The sequence below is a fragment of the Pseudovirgaria hyperparasitica genome, assembly GCF_010093815.1.
Source record: "Pseudovirgaria hyperparasitica strain CBS 121739 unplaced genomic scaffold EJ05scaffold_13, whole genome shotgun sequence".
NCBI lineage: Eukaryota > Fungi > Ascomycota > Dothideomycetes > Acrospermales > Acrospermaceae > Pseudovirgaria > Pseudovirgaria hyperparasitica.
The window spans coordinates 673334-693499 of NW_022985561.1; the positions used below are offsets into that span (position 1 = coordinate 673334).

The 20166-nt window shown below is 49.0% G+C and overlaps 9 protein-coding genes across 9 annotated transcripts; 6 read left to right on the forward strand and 3 right to left on the reverse strand.

Moving 5' to 3' along the window:
* Nucleotides 1–195: 195 nt before the first annotated feature.
* Nucleotides 196–1769, forward strand: EJ05DRAFT_502982 (uncharacterized protein; the record flags this gene model as incomplete). The annotated part of the gene is made up of 3 exons (XM_033747345.1): nucleotides 196–1211; nucleotides 1260–1614; nucleotides 1665–1769. The coding sequence occupies 3 exons, from the start codon at nucleotides 196–198 to the stop codon at nucleotides 1767–1769; spliced, it is 1476 nt and encodes a 491-aa protein (XP_033597977.1).
* Nucleotides 1770–3835: 2066 nt separating this feature from the next.
* EJ05DRAFT_104957 (zincin) lies at nucleotides 3836–5199 on the forward strand. Its single transcript, XM_033738967.1, has 7 exons — nucleotides 3836–3903; nucleotides 4019–4065; nucleotides 4124–4152; nucleotides 4203–4222; nucleotides 4273–4367; nucleotides 4414–4593; nucleotides 4649–5199. Exons 2-7 carry the CDS (start codon nucleotides 4020–4022, stop codon nucleotides 4942–4944), a joined length of 666 nt encoding a protein of 221 aa, XP_033597978.1. The 5' UTR covers nucleotides 3836–3903; nucleotide 4019; the 3' UTR covers nucleotides 4945–5199.
* Nucleotides 5200–5228: 29 nt separating this feature from the next.
* On the reverse strand, nucleotides 5229–6743 carry EJ05DRAFT_513033 (uncharacterized protein). The gene is made up of 2 exons (XM_033748389.1): nucleotides 6307–6743; nucleotides 5229–6194 (listed from the first exon to the last, which is right to left on the reverse strand). Exons 1-2 carry the CDS (start codon nucleotides 6451–6453, stop codon nucleotides 5334–5336), a joined length of 1008 nt encoding a protein of 335 aa, XP_033597979.1. The 5' UTR covers nucleotides 6454–6743; the 3' UTR covers nucleotides 5229–5333.
* A 1185-nt stretch (nucleotides 6744–7928) lies between these two features.
* Nucleotides 7929–8845, forward strand: EJ05DRAFT_104917 (uncharacterized protein). The gene is made up of 4 exons (XM_033738966.1): nucleotides 7929–8131; nucleotides 8187–8231; nucleotides 8285–8329; nucleotides 8385–8845. Exon 4 carries the CDS (start codon nucleotides 8414–8416, stop codon nucleotides 8831–8833), a length of 420 nt encoding a protein of 139 aa, XP_033597980.1. The 5' UTR covers nucleotides 7929–8131; nucleotides 8187–8231; nucleotides 8285–8329; nucleotides 8385–8413; the 3' UTR covers nucleotides 8834–8845.
* EJ05DRAFT_478520 (uncharacterized protein) lies at nucleotides 8384–9668 on the reverse strand. The gene has a single exon (XM_033744475.1). It carries the CDS (start codon nucleotides 9593–9595, stop codon nucleotides 8858–8860), a length of 738 nt encoding a protein of 245 aa, XP_033597981.1. The 5' UTR covers nucleotides 9596–9668; the 3' UTR covers nucleotides 8384–8857.
* A 927-nt stretch (nucleotides 9669–10595) lies between these two features.
* EJ05DRAFT_502987 (uncharacterized protein) lies at nucleotides 10596–11312 on the reverse strand (the record flags this gene model as incomplete). The annotated part of the gene is made up of 2 exons (XM_033747346.1): nucleotides 10596–11020; nucleotides 11075–11312. 2 exons carry the CDS (start codon nucleotides 11310–11312, stop codon nucleotides 10596–10598), a joined length of 663 nt encoding a protein of 220 aa, XP_033597982.1.
* An 801-nt stretch (nucleotides 11313–12113) lies between these two features.
* On the forward strand, nucleotides 12114–13326 carry EJ05DRAFT_478521 (uncharacterized protein). The gene has a single exon (XM_033744476.1). The coding sequence runs from the start codon at nucleotides 12244–12246 to the stop codon at nucleotides 13120–13122; it is 879 nt and encodes a 292-aa protein (XP_033597983.1). The 5' UTR covers nucleotides 12114–12243; the 3' UTR covers nucleotides 13123–13326.
* A 469-nt stretch (nucleotides 13327–13795) lies between these two features.
* Nucleotides 13796–16439, forward strand: EJ05DRAFT_488284 (GTPase-activating protein-like protein gyp7; the record flags this gene model as incomplete). The annotated part of the gene is made up of 5 exons (XM_033745691.1): nucleotides 13796–13939; nucleotides 13990–15346; nucleotides 15441–15661; nucleotides 15730–16048; nucleotides 16102–16439. The coding sequence occupies 5 exons, from the start codon at nucleotides 13796–13798 to the stop codon at nucleotides 16437–16439; spliced, it is 2379 nt and encodes a 792-aa protein (XP_033597984.1).
* Nucleotides 16440–16937: 498 nt separating this feature from the next.
* On the forward strand, nucleotides 16938–18605 carry EJ05DRAFT_488285 (uncharacterized protein; the record flags this gene model as incomplete). Its single annotated transcript, XM_033745692.1, has 1 exon — nucleotides 16938–18605. One exon carries the CDS (start codon nucleotides 16938–16940, stop codon nucleotides 18603–18605), a length of 1668 nt encoding a protein of 555 aa, XP_033597985.1.
* Between the last annotated feature and the right edge of the window lie 1561 nt (nucleotides 18606–20166).

Here is a 20166-nt window from a genome sequence, read left to right on the forward strand (position 1 = left end):
TATGAAGACTGATTTTCTGCGCATTAAAAGAGACATATTCCAGTCGATCTAGCGACCTGAACCCCATTGAACTGAGTCCGGGAGAAACGACCCCCGCGCGTGAGTCGATTACGCGCCCATCAGGCATCTCGGACTTTCGCGTCTACATCTTCTAACGGCCACACCAGCCTTATATCCAGCATTGCGCCAGGATCAATGGAGTTCTCCCTCGACAACAACTTCCTCAATCTTGTCGGCGCGCAGTCCAGCCCATCACTTGGCCTTGCTCACCATGGCGGTTCTGAGGCTCAGCGACCTTCTCAGTCCTGCGTCAATGATGAGGGCATGAGCAATCAACGTGCGCAATGGGAAGCCAACTATGCAAATATTGATATGCCCCCACCACCTCCCGCGGTGTTCAACACTCGAGAAGAGATGATTGCCGAAGCCAAGGAATTCGCAGAGTCCCATGGATACACGCTTGTCATCGGCCACTCTTCAAAGCATCAGGGTGAACCCTCGCGCTGCTGGCTTACGTGCGACCTCGGAGGCGTGTATCGCAACAGACATCATCTGACTCCCGAGATGCGCAAGCGGAAACGAGAATCCCGTAAGCTGGACTGTCCCATGCGCGTACTTGGAACCAAGCGAAAGTACGAAAATGGCTGGATATTACACCTTCCTGACCCTGTGAGAGCATTACACAACCATGGATCAACCACTCAAAGCGAACCTCCTCCTCCGCCGGCAGAGTTCCCAGAACTAGAGCAAGCTCTCTACCAGTGGCAGCAGCAGTGTTTTGCCGATGGTATACCTGTTCACGGCAACACTCTCAAAGCGAAAGCCATCGAGTTGTACAAAAGCATGCCGGTGTATCGTGACAGAGGCCCAATCCCAGAATTAGGTGTGAATTGGCTGAATGACTATCGGAAGCGTCAGAACCTTCCAACCCGAACACAACAAAAAGGGTCGAGCACTAACACTCCAAACCGACCACCGTCGATAAGCAACGTGCAACTCAGCATGGAGGATACACTGCCTCTCCCTCGGAACACTCTTGAGCTTTTCAAATCTGTGAAAGGATACGTCAAGACCTACATGGCAAAGTTTGATGCTTCTCATGACTTCAACCATATTTTGCGTGTGCTCGCTCTTGCCAACCGGATCTACACTACTGAAATCACAAATTATCCCCAGGCTCAGTACGACCCAAGCGCTGTCTTTCTTGCCGCGTACGTCAATGATACGATGACCGTGATTGCCATTGCTGATTGAAATAGACTGCTTCATGACATTGGCGACCAGAAATATGAGTCGGGTGCTTATACAGAAAATCAGATTGCTGAGATTCTGCTCGAGCGCGGTGCGTCTGACGTTCTTGCGTTGAAAGTCCAGATGATAGCAAAGAACACATCGTACTCGATCGAAACCAAGAATCCCTTGCTAACGAGAGCTATCCTTGCGCAAAATCCGGAGCTTGCGATAGTTCAGGATGCCGATCGCTTAGATGCTATAGGAGCCATTGGCATTGGCCGCGCGTTTACGTTTGGAGGTGCGAAGCGACCTCATGAGGGCATGGATGGAACGATTAAGCACTTCGGCGATAAGCTTGAGAAGCTTGAAAGTATGATGAAGGTATGTGTGCCATCTCAGCGTGCCTGGTTCAATCGAGTAACACAGTGAAGACCGAAACCGGAAAGCAGATCGCTCGTGAGCGCACGAACCGACTCGAGGTGTTCAAGTCCTGGTGGCAGGAGGAGACCGAAGGACTGGCGAGATGGAAAGAATAGTAACCATTTACGATTTTGTCACTTCTTATCATGTTTTCCGTCACAGCGTTATAGATCGTTAATACCCTTAGGCAATGAACATGCTTGGCGTTACGCTTCGTTAAACACGCTTCCGATGGAAGTGCTGATTCACTTGTCAAAACAAACACCGACGCGCCGCTGCTGTTCGGCGCCACCTCAGGTTCCACCTTCAACAGCTCAACAGTACAGATGCCCTGACCAGTATACACATCTTCACGCACTATATAAGCTGTTCAAGCCCAAGGACTTTCGGGAATGGGGTGGAAACTCTGCATCGTTGGTTTAGTGGTTATGGCTTATAACTTTAAAGGCAGACCAGAACTACACTGAGGCAGGGCAGACGTTCGATTCCCACTTAGGACAGTTGTTTCGTGTATATTGTTTACAGACTCAACCTGTCTTAACCAAATCTTGCGGATTTTTCCCAGGTGTGGCCTTCGGGCACAGCGGATTATGAAGCGGACCGGTCACCTGGTGGGCGGATTATCAGATGCTCGCATCTACTCTCTTTTTGTTTCCTGGCTTTACTCTCTCTTAAACTTTTTGGTCCCATGATCTGGATGGTGGATGTTCTCACGTTTGTGGTTTTGCGGTCGTCGTACGACGGTGGATCATCAGCCCAATCACTCACACAGACAGTTCAGAACACCATCTTCGACTGACAGCTGCAACATCCACAGACGGCAACTGGCGTGTGGGAAAGGAAACAAAGCATAGGACCCTCTAATGACACCCCGCTTTACGCCACTACAAGGACTAGGAGTGAGATAAAGGACATGTCTTGGCGGAGAGGACTTGGACAAAGAGGCTGGAGCAACAATCTGTGGAGACGTGCAACACGCTCGAATGTACCCTACCAATCCCCAACAAGATGCATCTCCGCATAACGATCGTACTCAGTGTATCCACTCTCTGGTATCTGTAAATATGGGGCCTGGCCGGTGTGAGGGTCATGGTTAGTACCGAACTGCGAGTGCACGAGACCCATTGCCCCCATGCGCCTGACGTATTGGACAATGGGTTTCTTTGTCTGAGTTCGTCGAAACCTGTTCTACTATGTGAATCACGATACAGATAGTCAATTAGACTGATGCCATCATCGATAATCAAAGCTACCTCTACCTCTGCAGCAGCATAAATACTTCAACTCACCCTCTAACTACATACTCTCTACCAGTATCAAACCTCAGTCACCTCTGCTAAATTCATACAAGTAAGTTGCATTCTGAAGTGTCTCTGCCTCGCTGTTTCTCCTATGTATTCTTCTGGTCCTAGTCGCAGGGCAGCTTCCTTTCTTCAGATCGGATTAGGAAACTGCTTCGCGAAAAAAGACCTATATCTCCTCACCTTTCACTTTCACTTTCACTTCCAACTTCAATCCTCATACTAACATATCATCATCCTCATTATTAACATTTTCTCAGTCCTCAAGCAGCCTCTTCTTGCCTAAGCAGTCGATTTCCTAATCTCAAGACGAACACTTCACGTACAATCACATCAACCGTGGGTAAGCTGCCTACGTACATGCATCCGTTGTACTGATCACTCATGCAGATAGCTCCTAACGAAATGTCTGACCACCGCATTTGCTTCATCATCCCTCCTCAGATCTCGAGAGCTGTAGTCGATGCCGACGACATCGACGATGAAGTAAAGCAGATGCACCGTCAAACACTTGACCACACCAACAGCCTCCGCGGTGCAAGGTTTCAGCGATGCGAAGCGGCTCGTACCGCTTCAGGTGAGCAAGGCCATAGCCACCCTATCATCCCACCCCATATTCATAGCGCCATAGCAGAGGCTGGGAACGCAGAGGAGCAGGAAGCTGCACTAAGCACCCTTCAATATGACACTGAAGGACGTGCAGCTCGTCCTCGCGGCCTGAATAGGACCATCTACGACTTTCAGCACGATGATAACTCTCAGGATCTTCCCGGAGATGTTGTTCTCCGCACGGAGGGCTCGGAGCCGGTCGAATCATCAAAAGATAGTACGAACGATCCAAACGAATGCTACGACGGCTTTGGAGAGACCTACAAGCTATTCAACGATGTCTTCAAACGGAATTCAATTGATGGCAAGGGTGCAAAGCTGATTGGCTCTGTTCATTTCGGTAAGTAATGCCCTCGAAGAACATGTCACTCACCGCGGGTACTGACTCAAAGCTTCACAGGGACAAAATATCAGGCAAGTCCAGCAGTTTCATGAGTTTCCTGCCACTGTTGACTGATGATAATTCAGAACGCGTTCTGGGACGGAAAGCAGATGGTCTTTGGTATGATCCTCACCGCAAGCTCTCGTCTCGCTTGTCCTGTCTGCTGACCCACACGCAGGTGATGGTGATGGTACTATCTTTAGAGATGTGAGTTGGGTTCCTTCTCCAGCTATACAGCCATACTGACATTAATCCAGTTCACAAGCCGAGACGATGTGTATGCATTCAGGTCTTACCTTACTATAGTTCAATAACTGACGGTCGCAGCATTGGTCACGAACTGACGCACGCTGTCACTCAATTCACTGCCAACCTCATATATGAAAATCAGCCTGGTGCCCTCAACGAGTCCATATCTGACGGTATGATTCGAGACTCCTAAGATAACTTCGTTCTGACAAGAAACAGTCTTTGGCATCATGGTCAAACAATACAAGCTAGGCAAGCCAGCCGCTGAAGCCAACTGGATCCTTGCCGAGGGCATCTGGGGCCCTGGGATCAACGGTAGAGGTCTTCGCGACATGCAGAACCCAGGAACGGCATACAATGATCCGAAAATTGGAAAGGATCCTCAGCCTGCTCACATGAGTAAGCATAACCAATAACAACAACCAGGTATGATAAATGCTGACGTCCGCTCTAGAGGACTACAAGAAGCTCCCAAACACTGCAGATGGTGACTATGGCGGTGTCCATATCAATTCCGGCATACCGAATAAGGCCTTCTATCTTGCGGCAACCAAAATCGGGGGCAACTCTTGGGATGGTGCCGGTCCCATCTGGTATGAAACACTCACTGGCGGGAAGTTGAAGTCCAACGCCACTTTCCAACAGTTCGCCGACTTGACGGTACTCAATGCTGGGCCCCACGCTTCGCAGGTCGTTGCTGCTTGGAAGGAAGTCGGCATCAGCGCGAAGTCTGGTAGGTCGGAGCTTTAAGCGTTCTTCTTTCTTTGCTCCAATGATACTGAAGTCTCCTTCCTGTTAGCAAAGAAGTCGAAGTTGAAGGCAGCATTACAGCAACCCAGGGGTAGCTCATACGTATATCCCGTGGGCCATGTAGCAGCGGGTGGTGGTGTCGTGACGGGCGGATGCGGAGGATGCTAATACACGGACTGGTATCGGAGACAGTTGGCAGTTGAGTAGTCATAGGTAAAGCCAACGAGATCTCCTTTCATGATGTGCAAGATGGGTAAAGTGATGTCTGAACATGACTTCTATCAGTTAGTTATGTCAAGAGGGTAAGAAACCCCTGATGGCATATTTGGTATATCTACTATATCTACTATACTATACTATGTATGCAGCAGGTCTATGTTATGTATGGTCTAGAAAAGGTCTGGGTATCTTCCAAGAGCACCGTTCGCACCGCCATCAAAGTCATCATGTAGCTCGTCCAGCTTACCGAACATCTCCGCATATTTCAGACCTCGCAGTCGTTCAGCTTCCACCTTCTCCCATGTGAAGTCCGAAATGCCTTCCGCCAGCACAAAGGACTCGTCGAGATCATCCCTTGTCGTCGCATCATTCGACGCCGTGTCCACACTCGCCTGTGCCTCCTTTGCGAGCTCCCCAACGTCCGCCGGCTTCGGCGGTAACAACTTCGAATGCTCGAGCACAGTCTCCGCCGGAATCGTCAATCTCCCCTTCTTCACCACATATTTACTAATACTCGTGGCATACAACGCGCCCCTAATTCTCTCCTTCCGCTCCTCCAAACTCTCCTCTTCCTCCCTCTTCCCCGCCAACTTCGCCTTCTTCCCGGGCTGCAAGGTATAGTGCTTCGGCCTGACGACGCCCGCCTTGACGATATGCGACACCAGATAGATCCACTTGCGGTCCCACGACAGCAGCCTCGTCCAGATCTCATACTTGACAAACGGCTTAATCTCCCGCTTGAAATGGCAGCTCACCCCGCCGAGCGCCATGCTGGCGCGGGGCCCCGAAGTGCCGTCGTCAAAGGCCGGGTCGCGCGACGCGTAGATGCCCGTGCGCAGCAGCGCGACCATGTAGTGTGTGCGCGAGATGTCGAGGTCGGAGAAGTAGGTGCTGTTGGACTTGTGCAGGTTGAAGTCGGTTTCCCAGAGCGAGGTGCGCGTTGATGTGATTGCGGGCTCGAACAGGGAGCCTGGTGGGATGGGCGCGTTTTGGAAGACGAGTTGGTGGATTAGGGCGCGGTAGAAGCGGAGCTGTGTTTTGGGAGAGGGTTGTTAGTCATTGGAACTGTAGAGATTGGCTTCGTTGAGGGGGTTTTTTTTGGCTTGGAGAGATTCGTTATTGAGAGAGGGGGAGAAGACGTACGTGCCAGACGAAGGGCAGGTTTTTCCAGCTTAGGATTGCGAGCACGACGCCGATTGCTCGCCATGCACGCAGTGGCTGGACGCCTGCGCCTTTGAGAATGTATGTGCTTGTCGCGGACAGAGCGTTGAGGACGGCGCCGCTGGCCATGGTGGAGAAGAGGGAGTAGAGAGTCGTACGGGATGGAGGCGGACGCAATTGAAGGGGAAAAGGGCAAAAAAGAACGTGAGTCTGCGCGACGAGGCTTTAAGATATCAGATCGACTCTGGAGTTTACTGCAGGCTATGTTTCAACTTTTGTAAGTCTGAGCTTCAGTTGCGCATCACATGCCGAGGTTCGATCGCGGTTTGGGACTAGCGTCGGAGAGCCGGGTTAGGAAATGTAAGAAGTTCTGCGATTGCGCGCGGACTCAGGAGGTGCCAAAATGGGTAGATTACCTTTCTTTTTAAGGGAGTCGACAGCAGCACACCGGACATGATATTCTCCGAAGCCGGACAAAGATTTCAGCTTATGTATATGTATATAAATAGAGGCTCTCTTCATTCACCTTTCGATTACATCGCTAGTCTGTCGCATATTGGAGTTCGATAACTTGCCCTCGCGCTGTAATCGTGTGCCAGCTAGTCTGGATCTGGAATACCTTGCGATTCGACATCTGACAGCCTCCGATGACATATCCGCGTCAGACTCGGAGCGATGCGCTATTCTCCGATGCCGTGTCACAAGGGGTGTTTGTCGCGATAGGAATACTCGGACTCCATCTTGAATCCTTCCTGGTGGTCTGGCCGTTGTTCGAGACGCATTCTGCGGAAATGTGCCTAAGTTTTTACCGTAAAGTCTTGCTGTCTTGATGGCCTAAACACAACAATGCCACCCCCCTCCCTTGCCCTATCGCCGAGAATTACAGCATCAAAATCTTTAGGACAAGGATAATGTAACTCTTCCTCCGCCGGTGGGTTCTCCCTTCGGCGGGCTTGTATTATGGTAAGCACTCATGTCGTTCTACCCCCACGGCCGGAGATCATTCCGGATGCGATAGGATCAACCGTGCGCAGATTACATCAATTGTGCAATGCGCCAGCATCTATCGGAGCGCCCAGTATATGTAATCCATGCTGCTCTGTCACTTCATCCCCCTTGTGTTATTGAGAACAATATTGACAAGTTAGCATGAAGTTGGACGGCGCTGCTGAGGACGAGTCCTCCGATATATGTACGGCATCTTACACTTCGACTTGGTGGCGTTTGCGGCCAGGCTCGAGAATCCGTTGCATTCTTGCAAGATAAGTGTCCCGAGGACATAGATGTCGGCCTACAAACGCCTGCTCGGCAGCATGGCTACTTTATATTCCACACTGATGCACGCTGTTTGAAATTTACGGCTTGTCGTCGAATTTCTCGCGTATATTAGTGCTGATTTGATAAGACATCCATTACAGATCCCGATTCCTGCTCACTTGAGCCACTAAATGTACCTGGGTAGAGCCTAAACATACTGAAAGTTTGGTTCAGAGACGAGCACATATAATACGTCCCTTTGGTATAAGATCTTTTCGGGTAATACAGGCTACAGCGCGAACCAAGGCAGATTATGAAGTCTGTTCCGGCTGACTAATAGGATCTCAACTAGAACTACTTATTCAGTCTTAGATTGTCCGAGTTTCCCATCGCAAGGCTCGCAGGACTTTAGGCAGAAGCGCTCCTGCGCCTCCTGCAGGCCTCCTCATACAGCCACATATACTTGATTTCGTTCGACAACGACATCCTAGCGGAAGACATAAGCTCAAGAATGTCAAGAAACAAAACCTGTTTTTTTTTTGGCTGTAAAGTGGCGAATGTGTAAGCTCAACTAGAGCGAGTGGTTGTAGCTCATAAAGCAGTAGTTGAAGCATTGTTTGCGACTCAGGCTCTCTGAACATAGTATCTCAGTGAGTCAACGGTGTGCTCGAGCGCTAGTCTGCCTGCTGAAGCCTTTGACTTGATATTTATACACTCACTCCTCTTCGAGCTCCAAGAAATATCATAGGTATGCTCCACTGCCTAGATTACGTTCATAGTTTTACCTTTTAACTGAATAACAGATCCGGCAGTTATACCAAAAGATAAAATCATGAGCTATTCACTTCACATCGTTACCTCTAGACGACCCCAAATTTTCGACGACCAAAAGAAAGACAGACCATACCATTGGGCTTTCTTCCTCCAAACGGGGACTGAGCGTGGTGATGGTTCTGTTTTACAGCTTCATGGAATGCCAGGGGCATTCTACTATGAGGGAGAGGAGAAAGTTGTCCCTCACGCACCCGGAAGTATCAAGGCCGAGGTCGAGATTGGTGCTGTTCCTGTAGCGCGCTATGAGCGTTTCAAGGAACTCTTAAAGGCTGTTCCTATCTCGAAGGATGAATCATCGGGGTGGAATTGCCAAGACTGGAGTCTGCAAGCTTTAGCATCGCTTCGGGAAGAAGGATTTGTGGACGACACATATAGTGATGCTGCACTAAGGTATTGGCTTCGGGAAGAGGACGTTTAGGCGTGTAGTTGCATTTCCATTAAGCTAGAATTGTTGAAGGATATCTTCGACCTGTAATTCGGTTGGATAAGGTTCTAGGACATGGTCCATCACACATTTCCAACGAAGGCTGAGTCTGTCTCCGAATAACGATTTAGTGTACTCCCAGAATGCAGGCCGCCAGCCAGCCATCTCCCAATCGATAATTCCAGTGACATGCCCTGACGCCGGTTCAACAAGTATGTTTTCGTCGCTTAGATCCGCATGAGAGAAGGTGATTTTGTAATCGTTCGAGAGTTTTTGTCGATATAACGTCGCTAGTTCAGGCTTAGGGCATCTTAGGATTGGAGCCACGAGAAAGTCATTGAACTCCGATACTGAGCCGAAAGGACCGCATGGCATACCATTGTTCAGGCGATGATCAAGTACTTCCCCACCCATACAAGATCCGATATAACCAGGGTTTGGTGCTTGAAGTGCACGTAGTTGTCGAATGTAATCGCGAATCTCGTTTTGAGCCGTTGTCTTTGCATCTTCGCCCATGCTGTCCCATGCCGTAGATAAAGGTTCCCCTTCGATGGCATGCATAGTAAACCAACCGCGAGATCCTTGGATGTGGCTTTCGACGACTGTAGGCACTGGAATGGCTGTATGGCGTCGGACAAAGAATATTGCGTCCACCTCTCTTTGTATGTCATGGCTCCTTCCAGATTTAATGTAAAGGTGCTTGTTCTTCCTCCGAGTGCGTGGAGGAAACAACGTCATGCGCCTCGGCAACTCCATGGATTGATGCGTACACGAAGCTATGGGAGAGGATCTCTGAGGCGTCTGGACAAACTTGTTTGAGAGGTGTGATCTGGTGAATGCGCGACCAATAGAACTACGCCTTCCGGATCCGTCGTTTTCCTAGAACCTGAGTCGCTTGGCATTTTTCAATTTCACGCGTGTGTTCTAACACCCTAATTAGATAGTTATTTTACCTCTTTACCTCTATATAAGGGTCTATATATAATAATATCTATAGAGACTTATCGAGTAGAGTAAGGCGATTAATCCTATATACTTTTTAAGCTCTATACTCTCTAATTTACTCTATAATAAGAGGGTCTAGTTTCTTAGAGAAGAGGACGAAGGTAGTTTTTCTAGAACCTAATACGGTTTTCATACGGCCCTCTTCTAAGAACTTTTTAAGATCCTTCTTTATCTCTTTAAAAGAACTTTATAAGAATAAAATAAACTTATAGAGGAATAGAGGTATATCTAATTAATTATTATATCTACTTTTTAAAGCTCTTAAATACTTAGAATAGCTATAAAAGTAGAAAGAGCTCTAGGTATAAAGATTAGGGAGAGAACACGCGCGTGCTAGTGCTAGTGACTTAGGTTCTAGGAAAACGACGGATAAAATGTTCGTCCGTTATACGTAAAATCGAGAGCAAGAATGGAATGCAGAGAATTCGCTTTGAACACAACATAGATAATATAATAGTATATGTAGACAGTTCGCTATTTAGTCTGATCTACTAACAAAAACGATCTAGATAAATCCAGCTATATAGACACTTGAAGGAAATCTACATAATATTAATTCAAGTCAAAGACTTACTAGTAACTTGATCTAATAGAAAGGCTTAATCCCATGTAATGAAACCCTTTCAAAAAAATTACATTTCAGATATATATTTACTGGTCAACTACAAATACAGTCTCAATCCCCCTGGGTTGTATACAATCATATCCGCCGACCTCTAGAGGAGCTCCATAGATAACTATAAGTTGCCTCCTATAGACTCACAGGCGCTAGCCGCAGCCATTGACAAGAACTTGCGCACAATGCGAGATGCTTCCAGCGCTCATCAGTACCGCCGACCGTCTCACCGCTGACTGTTAGCCTCCCACCCACGAGGCTACACAAATGCTGTTCCAGCCTACCCAAGGTCTCGACTGGTCTCGCACGATGGTATCCAGCATCTAGGAATGCCTTCTCATAGTCCTCATCTCGAAAAGTGGAATGGTCGTACAGATACCTCAGCCAGGGTACAGACTTCAGACCGCCTGTAGCGTTTACAGATCGACCAGGGACAAGTGCGTACGAGTTCCGCCATTCGGTGTAGAGGAGGTGATCGGAAAAACCGTTTTTGAACGTCTGCTGGAAGGCGACAGATTCAGTGAAAGGGAGTTCAGTGAGTCGAGACTCAAGAAACTTCGCTGTGCTGGGTCAGTCTCATGGTCCGGGTGCAACCTCAAAAGTCCTATACAAACCAAACTGGAAGTCGTAGTTTATCAGTCGGATGTCGCAAAATATAGCATGGAACAGAGCGGGATGGGGGTCATAGTCGTTGAGCAGGCCATCAATGTCGATAACTTTACTGAGGCCTTCGAGATTCCTCAAGATGTACTTCCACAGGGAGACGTCCCTGTGGTCGAATTCGTCCCCATCGAACATGCAAAGCTCTTGGAGAGCGGAGTGCCACTCTTGTGAAAGGCCGATCTGTGCCATATCTTTAATATCCTTCCATGGCTTGGCCATACCTGGCAGTGCTGCGATGGCTCTTCGGGCAGTGCGATAGGATAATCAAACGAGCTTCCTCAAGTGGCGAGTGCAGATCAAACGGTATATAAGATTAGTCTCTAAATCAAGCCGGTAGTGCTTTGTATAGACCGTGTTTGGTTACAGTAGAGCTGTTCTTCGGGCACGTTAGAGCCACACGACCCAAGATTTTCGGCGTCGCCGTCACTGCCACATATGTCATCTTTTGGCTTAGGATAGGGTCAACAGAGCTGGCTTTCAAGCTTGATGAGACTCTGAAGTTCCCTTACAAATGGTCTTGACCGAACGAGGCGGTGACAGCTGAGACCCAATTCAGGGTGAAGCATTTCCAATTGTGCATCGATGATATGTTAGTGGACTAAGCGTTGAGAACACAGCCAGCCACGCCAGATTGTATGGCATACAGAGCGTGTCCAGACGATACTGCGGTGAATTAAACCGCCTTTGTTCAAACCGGACTGTATCCATGTCTATCTGCGCAGGAGATCCGTACACTCGAAGAGTATGGGAACGCTCCTGGACTGGCTACAAGCAGATTGCGCGACTGAGTAATGCTGCATATCGAGCTGAAAAAAGCTTTGCGAAGCGCATTTAACGTGAGCTGAAACTAAGTTGGGAATAAATGACGGAGGTGGACTGGTTCTAGTTGGTGGAGTTGCGCTAGGTAGGCTTTGTTGATGCCTCAGGCATGATTAACAAGTCCGAGCTTTCTGTACTTATGTTTCATCTCCAGCATTAGCACACACACACCCCCGACGTACTAACCTAGACACACCAGCTACACATCAGCTCTCCAAGTTCTTGACGAAGCCGTCTCTAATTATAGAGATAATAATCTGTTCGTCGTTCAGCTTCGATCTAAGCAGCGAGCTCGCTCATCATGTCTTCGTATCTTTCTAATCTGCTCACGAACACTACGTCCCGATACAACTCTCTTCGCCGGACGTTACTTGAGAGCGAAGCTGACGGCGATACCGAAGATGACACACATATCTGCCGAGTACTTCGAGCATACTACCTTGAGAAAGGAAAGCCATTTCCTCAGTGGCTGCCACCAGACCCAAAAGCACCCCAAGCAATGCCTACACAATTCGTTACATCAGGCCGCACGCAAGCTGCAGCTGGTGGAAGAGGTGGGGGTCTCAGTGATCTTTGGGATGGACCACAGCAATCTCAACCTCCGCAAGAGCAAGCATCTCTCCGGAGAGGAGCTGCCACTCGCGGTGGGGCGGCAGGTCGAACGTTACAACCGCCAGGACGGCCTTCGATGGTAGACTCGTATTCCGAGCAACGGCCCCTGCCTAGTCAAAGAGCAGGAAGTTACCAAAGCCAAATGTCCCAGAATCGCGCAGATATGAATGCCTCACCAGCCCCAAGCGGCGGGGGTTCCGCCCAAGAAAGACTAAAGGCAAGACTCTGGGGTTCCGGTAGGTCTACCAGCCCAGCACCAAGCACAGCATCCAGCCAAAGCTCTGCGTCGAATCCTAGCTTCAGTCAGGCGGGTGCACAGGTCGCATTTGATCGTGGTAACAGCTACTCTTCTGCACAGTCGGATCGGAACAACAGCTACGGTTCAGCCAGTGGAGGCGGGCGAAGCGGTGGTGGGAATCCATACGTCTCTGCGAACTCTCCCTGGGCTGGAGGTGACGACAACTATGGTGGAGGTGCCTACGACAACAGCGGACGTTCATATGGTGCTCCACAAAGACCTCCAGGTAATGGCAGGAGTGGGCTGCCAAGCGGACCCCGAATGCGATGAGCACGACTGTGTGCCGACTTGCTACCTGCGTCTCATGGGCTACAATATGAGACTTCTTACGTTTATATATGCATATGATTTGCTGCTGAGGGATGGTGTTTGGGTCATGATATCCTCTTCTAGGTACTGGACGACTGTAAGGCGTTGAAGGCAAGTGATTAAACTCCGACTTGAATGGTCATAATGCTGAAGATTCAATCGTGTGCACCTCATAGTGCTGCTGATACTGTTGGCAGTATTCTACCTTGGTTTGCCTAAGTGAAGCAACCTGCCATGCCTATACCATTCACGGTCAACGATGCGAAGATCTCATGGACGCGTACGCATGCTAATGCACTACACTTCATATCCGCATCCGTATTGGCCTTGATACCTGACACATCAGGCTCCACCATGCAAGCTTCCGCGCCTGCGCCATCGCTAAACCCCGCGTGTTCTGCCCGCGTCGTCATCTTTCCAAGACAGACAGACCTCCATGACCATGTTCCATGTTCCATGTTTGTGCATGTGGTCCTGTTCCTCTTTGTGATGTGACTCCAGACTTCCTATTACTTCCTATCCACTTTTCTACCAAACTCACATCGTCAGTTCAGATCTTAACCTTCGACCTTCGTGACTCCACCTCCCTACCTTAACAACCTGAGCAGGCTTCTCTGTGCTTGCCACACCCATCATGACTGCTCAACCCACCCCTCGTGGGCCGCCTTCTCCTACAGCGTCCTTTTACGATCTCAGCGACGATGAAGAGGGCGAGTACAATACCATAAGACACTCTAGCAGCGGTAAGGGTGTCAAGCTTCTATATACTAAAAGCAAAGTATGTATACTTGCTTTATACATTCGCGCTGTGTTGATCGCATGTTATAGGTCTACGTGCACCCAACACCTTCGGCCAAAGACAATATCCCAGGCTTCATTGCCCTAGTACAACAGAAAGCAGCAATCTCCAATGATGCCAGACCACCTTCATCGTCATCTGCCAAGCCCACCACGTCCTCCTCACTGCTTCTCGCCTGGATGCCCGAGTCATCCCTCGGCGATGCCTACGATACTTATGTCAAAGTTGACCTTTCTGACTCTGCCTCGCCTCCACGACAATCTTACCTTGTTCCTCCTCCCCCTACAACCACAGCCCATGGCCATGCCGTAGGTGCATACGCTTTTGCAGTTCCTGTCAGCGAAGTCTATTCGTTACTGATTCGACCACCGAGTATTGGGTGGTACTTTGGTAGTGTGGTTATAAATACAAGGGCTGGTGATAGTTTTCCGGCACTCTTCTTTCATGACAGTGAGTGCCAGTCAACAATCATGCAGCGGAAGAAGCTGGCAAAAGAGAGCTTTGACCCCTTTGGTGATGGCGGCGGGATGTTTTGGGGAGGAGACGAAGTGCTTCGGTGGCTTAAACGCTACGTTGCCGTAGAACGTTCCGCGGATCCGAGCACATTCCTGATCGCCCCTTCAGATGAGGACAAAGTATCGTTTGGGAGTAAGAGCCCAGCGATGAAGAAAAGAGAGCAGGAAGAAGCTAGTTCGTCCTCGGCACAGCAAAAGAGGGATGGAGGCATGGATGGTCTAACGAAGACGCTCAAGGAGGCGCGGTGGAACTTTTTGGAAAAGCTCAGCCAGGTCACTACTTTCACGCGGCGGACAGCAGAAGCGGTTGCAGAAAGTAAGAATATCCCGCCTCAAGTGCGGAGACTTCTCAAGAACCCGGAAGTGCAGACTCTGCAAGATGAGTTTGACAGTGCTAGAATCTATCTAGCGCGATGGGCCATGGGTATAGCCGAGCAGAGTGAAAGGGAGCGCACCCAAAGAATATGGACCGCGAAAGATGTGTTGGAGATGGAAGACAGTGAGGTGGGAGAATTTGAGATATTAGACGTAGAATCCAGTGCTGCAGCTGCCGAGAAGAGGAAGCCCGTTACCATGAAAGAGTGGAAAGGTTTTTTCGATTCGAAGGGCACACTACAGGTCACACCGGACGAGGTTAAGGAGCGCATATTTCATGGCGGACTGGATCTCAATGACGGAGTTCGAAAAGAGGCTTGGTTATTCATCCTCGGAGTCTACAATTGGGACAGCGACTCCGAAGAGCGTCAGGCCTATATGAATAGTCGAAGGGACGAATACATCAGGCTCAAAGGCGCCTGGTGGGAACGCATGATAGAGGGCCACAGCACACCAGAAGAGAACGAATATTGGAAGGATCAGAAGAATCGTATAGGTACGCAGCTTTTCACCGTGTAAAGTGTTGACCAAGGCTGACTATGTCCCATTCTTTGGGGTTCGCGCTGTAGAGAAAGATGTGCACCGAACAGATCGCCATATTCCCATATTCGAGGGCGAGGACATACCTCACCCTGACCCTGACTCGCCTTTTGCAGAGACTGGTACTAATGTTCATCTTGAACAAATGAAAGATATGCTCTTGACATATAACGAGTATAATAAAGACCTTGGCTACGTACAGGGTATGAGTGATCTGTTGGCCCCCATATATGCAGTGATGCAAGACGACGCGGTCGCTTTTTGGTGCTTTGTAAATTTCATGGAACGCATGGCAAGTGGTTAGATTCGGGTCCCGAAACGCATACTGATATTATCTAGGAACGCAACTTTCTCCGAGACCAGTCCGGTATGCGCAAGCAATTAATGACGCTCGATCACCTGGTTCAACTTGTTGATCCAAAGCTATACCTTCACCTAGAGAAGGCGGATTCGAACAACTTTTTCTTCTTCTTCAGAATGCTACTCGTCTGGTATAAACGTGAATTTGAATGGCTCGACGTACTACGGCTCTGGGAAGCGCTCTGGACAGACTACCTAAGCAGTAATTACCATCTCTTCGTTGCGGTCGCCATATTGGAAAAGCATCGTGATGTGATCATGCAACATCTCCAACATTTTGACGAGGTCCTGAAGTACAGTAAGTAAACTAATGAACGCTGTCTTGCTGGATGCGCTGATTTACCCCTCTAGTAAATGAGCTCTCTAATACCATGGATCTTCCAAGTACACTCGTACGAGCTGAGTCTCTTTTTCGACGGTTTCAACGCACCGTTGAGGCAGTCGATAAGAAGCATAGCTTCCCTAGTCCTTCTGTGCGACAGCGTAAGCCTGAGGCTTCTTCGACAAGCAATGTAGGCGCCTCTTCGGGGACATCTAGTGGAAGAACTCCAGCGAATGGGACCAAGCCCAGCACAGGTGCCGAGAAAGAAAGAGTGATAAGCCCGGAATTGAGAGGTCTGCTCAGCCGCAAGGTTGAAAAATTAAACAAGGAGGAGATACAAGCTCACGGAGGCGGAGTTGGACCTTAGTGAGATTATTGATTCAAGGCGTTGACACGAACTGGTGAATGTGGCGCATGGGAAGGAGACACAAGCAATTTCTTCTAGGCTACCAGGGACAAAATCCAGGTGATGTTCATTTATTTGCTCCTCCTGAGCCTAGTATTCAATCTGAACCTGCAAAATTACCGATGTCACAACGCCAAAAGATATCGTCGTTAGTCGGATAAAGCAGGTAGAAACCGGGTGGAGAATGCGATCTTGACTTATCAAACAAAATAGTTGACATCCCATTGACAGGCCAAGTGCCTGTACTGCGAAAGATCTCCACGTTCTGGCCACAACAAAGCTAGCCCTGGTGATTGGCTCCGAGCACGGAACCCGTATTAACAGTGACCTACTAGTCATCACACACTTTCACGCACTTTAGCCCTCACTCTCTGCCCTCGTTTCTCTTCACACACCGCAAATTTTCCACGACTATTCCCTGCTAGAAGACTTGCTTGCAGCTACCGAACATCGCACGACATGTATCAATCCCATCAAAGCTGGGATCATCCCGAACATCATCAAACATGGGGCTGGGGCAACAATGAGCGATACCCAAGTACTGAACAGTCGTGGTATCAGGACAACCCTAATTATCAGACTAGCACAACGTCTAAACACAGACGAGCAGGATGGTCTTCGATGCCATTTTCGACACTTCCTGGTCTCTATCGCGCTCTGAATTCAGACTTGATTCCTGAAACCGAGTACTCATCACTCCGCAACGCCTCAAGCGAAATCCTTTCCAAATGCACCGACAATGATAGTTCGGTACATGTCTACCATATCACGGGTAGTAAGGATGAGCTTTTGCTTGTCCATGCGGTTATACAGCGACTGCTCTCAGAAGAACAGAAGGAAAGTAGTCCGACGCTCGTTGTGGTCGCTGAAGATCTTAAGAATGCCAGCACAGATCCAGCCAGAGACGTACGCGACTTACTGAAACTCGCCACTGGCAAGGGTGAATTGAAGCTGTCAGAGTCGGTCTATAGCTATGAACAAGTCGTTTTAATCGTCAACAAGGCTGGTCGACCGCCATCGGGCCACCACCTCAAGAATCCGCAAAGTGAAGCATTTCAAACCTGGCGCTCTGCTCAGAAGACTGCTATGGATTCTGTCACCTCAGCGATACTGGGCATAAAGCAGACGACAGGCCGGGAGAAAGTAGTATGGCATGATGGAGCATACCTTCCAATGCTCATGTATATGCTCGAATGCGAATCACGATATTCTCAAGTCAAGTACACCGCTGTCACCATTAACGGCGTATATGAGCTCACCGACAAGCATGTCGCTCCGATCAATTCCACCGTCAGCGAACAAATCAACTTCATCACTGCCTCCGCAAAGAAGCTGAACTGTCCTATAGTTCTTATTCACAGCTCCGTTCTCGGTCTGAAGAATTTGAAATGGCTGTACCACATGCCAACGCTGTCATCTGTGTGGCCGATCCTTCTACCTGCCTCCTCCTGGAACGAAGACATAAAGCATATGTTGAACGGTATTACTACCTCCGTCTTTCGGCTACGTGCCAGTCTCTACGGCTACACTGGCTCGCGCGTCTCCGCCCTCGCCATGGCAGAACTCAACAAAGTCCGCGAAACAAGTAAGCAATGGGCCAAAGAAGTCCTACTACCTTCCTCCTACACCCCGGACGTCTGCGCCGGCGATGACGCACTCCGCAAGATGCACTTCACCAACAAGCTCTGTGACATGCCGCTCATGGAGAGCTGCACAAATCTCTTCACCCTGCTCGTCAGCGCGCGCGGCCCTCGCTCCGAGGTGCACGCCGTCAGGTGTGCGTTGTCCAACGACAACAAGGCGCTCGCCCTCAGCGCCAACGGGATCGTGTACATCCTGAAGCCCGGCAAGAACGGGCACAAGGCCCTCGAGGCCAGTTTCCTGCGGTACTGGGGGAACTTTCTGGCCGCGCGTGGCAGGCGTGGCGATGTTCCTTCGGTGCCGCGGGGGCTGGCGCTGGCGTGGCGGGACTTGGTTGGGGTGCTGGAGGGCCAGATCAAGGCCATGAAGAGTGATCAGAGGACGAGGCGGTGGAGCACCGACGACAAGAAGGCGGTGGAGGAGGCGTTGGGGGCGTTGAGGGAGGGGGGCATGACGAGGTTGTGCAAGCGGGCTCTGAGCTCGTAGAAGAGAGGGGGAAGGGGTGGGTGGAGGAGGCGGGTGAGAAAGTGTATAAATAGGAGATAGGAACAGAGACCTTGCCGTCCAAGGAACAAGGATTTATTTCATCAAGATGTCCGTCCAGAAGTGAGCTTTGCTGTGGATACCTCATATTCGTAGAGAAACTTCCCGCCATCCTGGATTGTGTCGTGACATAAAGCTTTAGTATTCATATGGATGATGACATGAAATAGTTTTAGGTTATTCATGGCGTTATAGAGTGCTTACGGTACCTGGACTACTAGTATTCTACGCTATCATAAAGCCTATTTTGTATATATCTGACTGACCTCCTCACCTATATGTCCTGACATGACATCAATAATATACATATCAAGCTTGATATATCGCAAATGTACCTACCTATAGAGGTACGTATACCATTGCCAAGTGCTTAATGAGTCGATTCACAATAATTAGGACCCTATATATATGTATTAACATGACTAAGTAGAAAACAAAACCTGGCATTTTAATGAAAATGCGATGCAGATGTGAAATATGGTTTGGGATAGACTACGGCCCTTTCTGTCAATTCATCCAGATATGTAAAGATAATAATCCAACGAGGGCGTCAAATCTGTCACTACGCTTTACAAATTTAATGGAAAGGCTCAAGATGCTTTCTCCGAGCGTAGATAGGGACCGTGATCTACCATTCCAGCTTAACTAGATCGATTTTACAGATACCAATTTGCGTATTACCGAATTCACTCCTGGTACTTTTTGAATCAAGGTCGTTAGGCAATTCGACGTATATATTCTTTCAGAGGATAAGATACTACTTATTTAATTTTTACTATTCGTGTGGCAATCCAGCATCAATATAGCTCAAGAAACACCCCTACGATGTTAGATTCAGAAGCTGCTCATCGCTAGCAAAGATCCACATAGTAATGAATGTGGTTGCCCTAGCAGCTGGATATGTTATGCTTTGGTGGGTTCGTGTGGTTAAAGCGGCATTAGCAGTTTTACTTGCGTGTTTGGCAACATTATATAATGCTAGCGGCTTGAACTACGTTCTCTTACAGGCTCTCCTAAGCCTCCTCGGTTCTAATAGCTATCTATCGGGTTTTGCGGGCTCACTCCTGGCCAAGTGCCCTTTTTCTCCATCGGTCGTCCTCCTTCACTAAGCGAATTGTATGGCCTTAGTAGTAGCTCCATGTGGTCAAGACCATGCTCACCCCTGTCATACTTAGATTGTACGAAGACACACGCATCGTATTGCTTGAAGCAGTTCTTTCATGGCTGACCACCATTGCGCCTGACCTTCCCCTTGCCTTAACCTTTACATCTGATGAATGTCATTGAATGATATTCATATTAACCTGCTAGGACTCAGCATTCGCTACTGATCAAATGTTGCCCGACAGTAAAGAAGAATGAAGGCGATGCAAGGTAGCCGCTCTGAGATTGCTCGGGCGCTAAAAGGGTAGGTATAGAGTATCGAACAACTCAGAAGAGTATGCGTGACTTAGGCGATAGCGTTCGTCCATTGACTAGAGAGAGATGCAACACGGAAGTGCGA

Bases quoted from the DNA above. Each gene is read 5' to 3' on its own strand.
- EJ05DRAFT_478521 (XM_033744476.1), top strand. From the start codon at position 12,244: ATGTCTTCGTATCTTTCTAATCTGCTCACGAACACTACGTCCCGATAC.
- EJ05DRAFT_513033 (XM_033748389.1), bottom strand. From the start codon at position 6,453: ATGGCCAGCGGCGCCGTCCTCAACGCTCTGTCCGCGACAAGCACATAC. The intron at 6,195-6,306 runs GTACGTCTTCTC...CCCAAAACACAG, and splicing joins ACCTGCCCTTCGTCTGGCAC to CTCCGCTTCTACCGCGCCCT.
- EJ05DRAFT_478520 (XM_033744475.1), bottom strand. From the start codon at position 9,595: ATGGAGTTGCCGAGGCGCATGACGTTGTTTCCTCCACGCACTCGGAGG.
- EJ05DRAFT_104917 (XM_033738966.1), top strand. From the start codon at position 8,414: ATGAGCTATTCACTTCACATCGTTACCTCTAGACGACCCCAAATTTTC.
- EJ05DRAFT_104957 (XM_033738967.1), top strand. From the start codon at position 4,020: ATGATAATTCAGAACGCGTTCTGGGACGGAAAGCAGATGGTCTTTG. The intron at 4,153-4,202 runs GTGAGTTGGGTT...ACATTAATCCAG, and splicing joins ATGGTACTATCTTTAGAGAT to TTCACAAGCCGAGACGATGT. The intron at 4,594-4,648 runs GTAAGCATAACC...CGTCCGCTCTAG, and splicing joins TCCTCAGCCTGCTCACATGA to AGGACTACAAGAAGCTCCCA.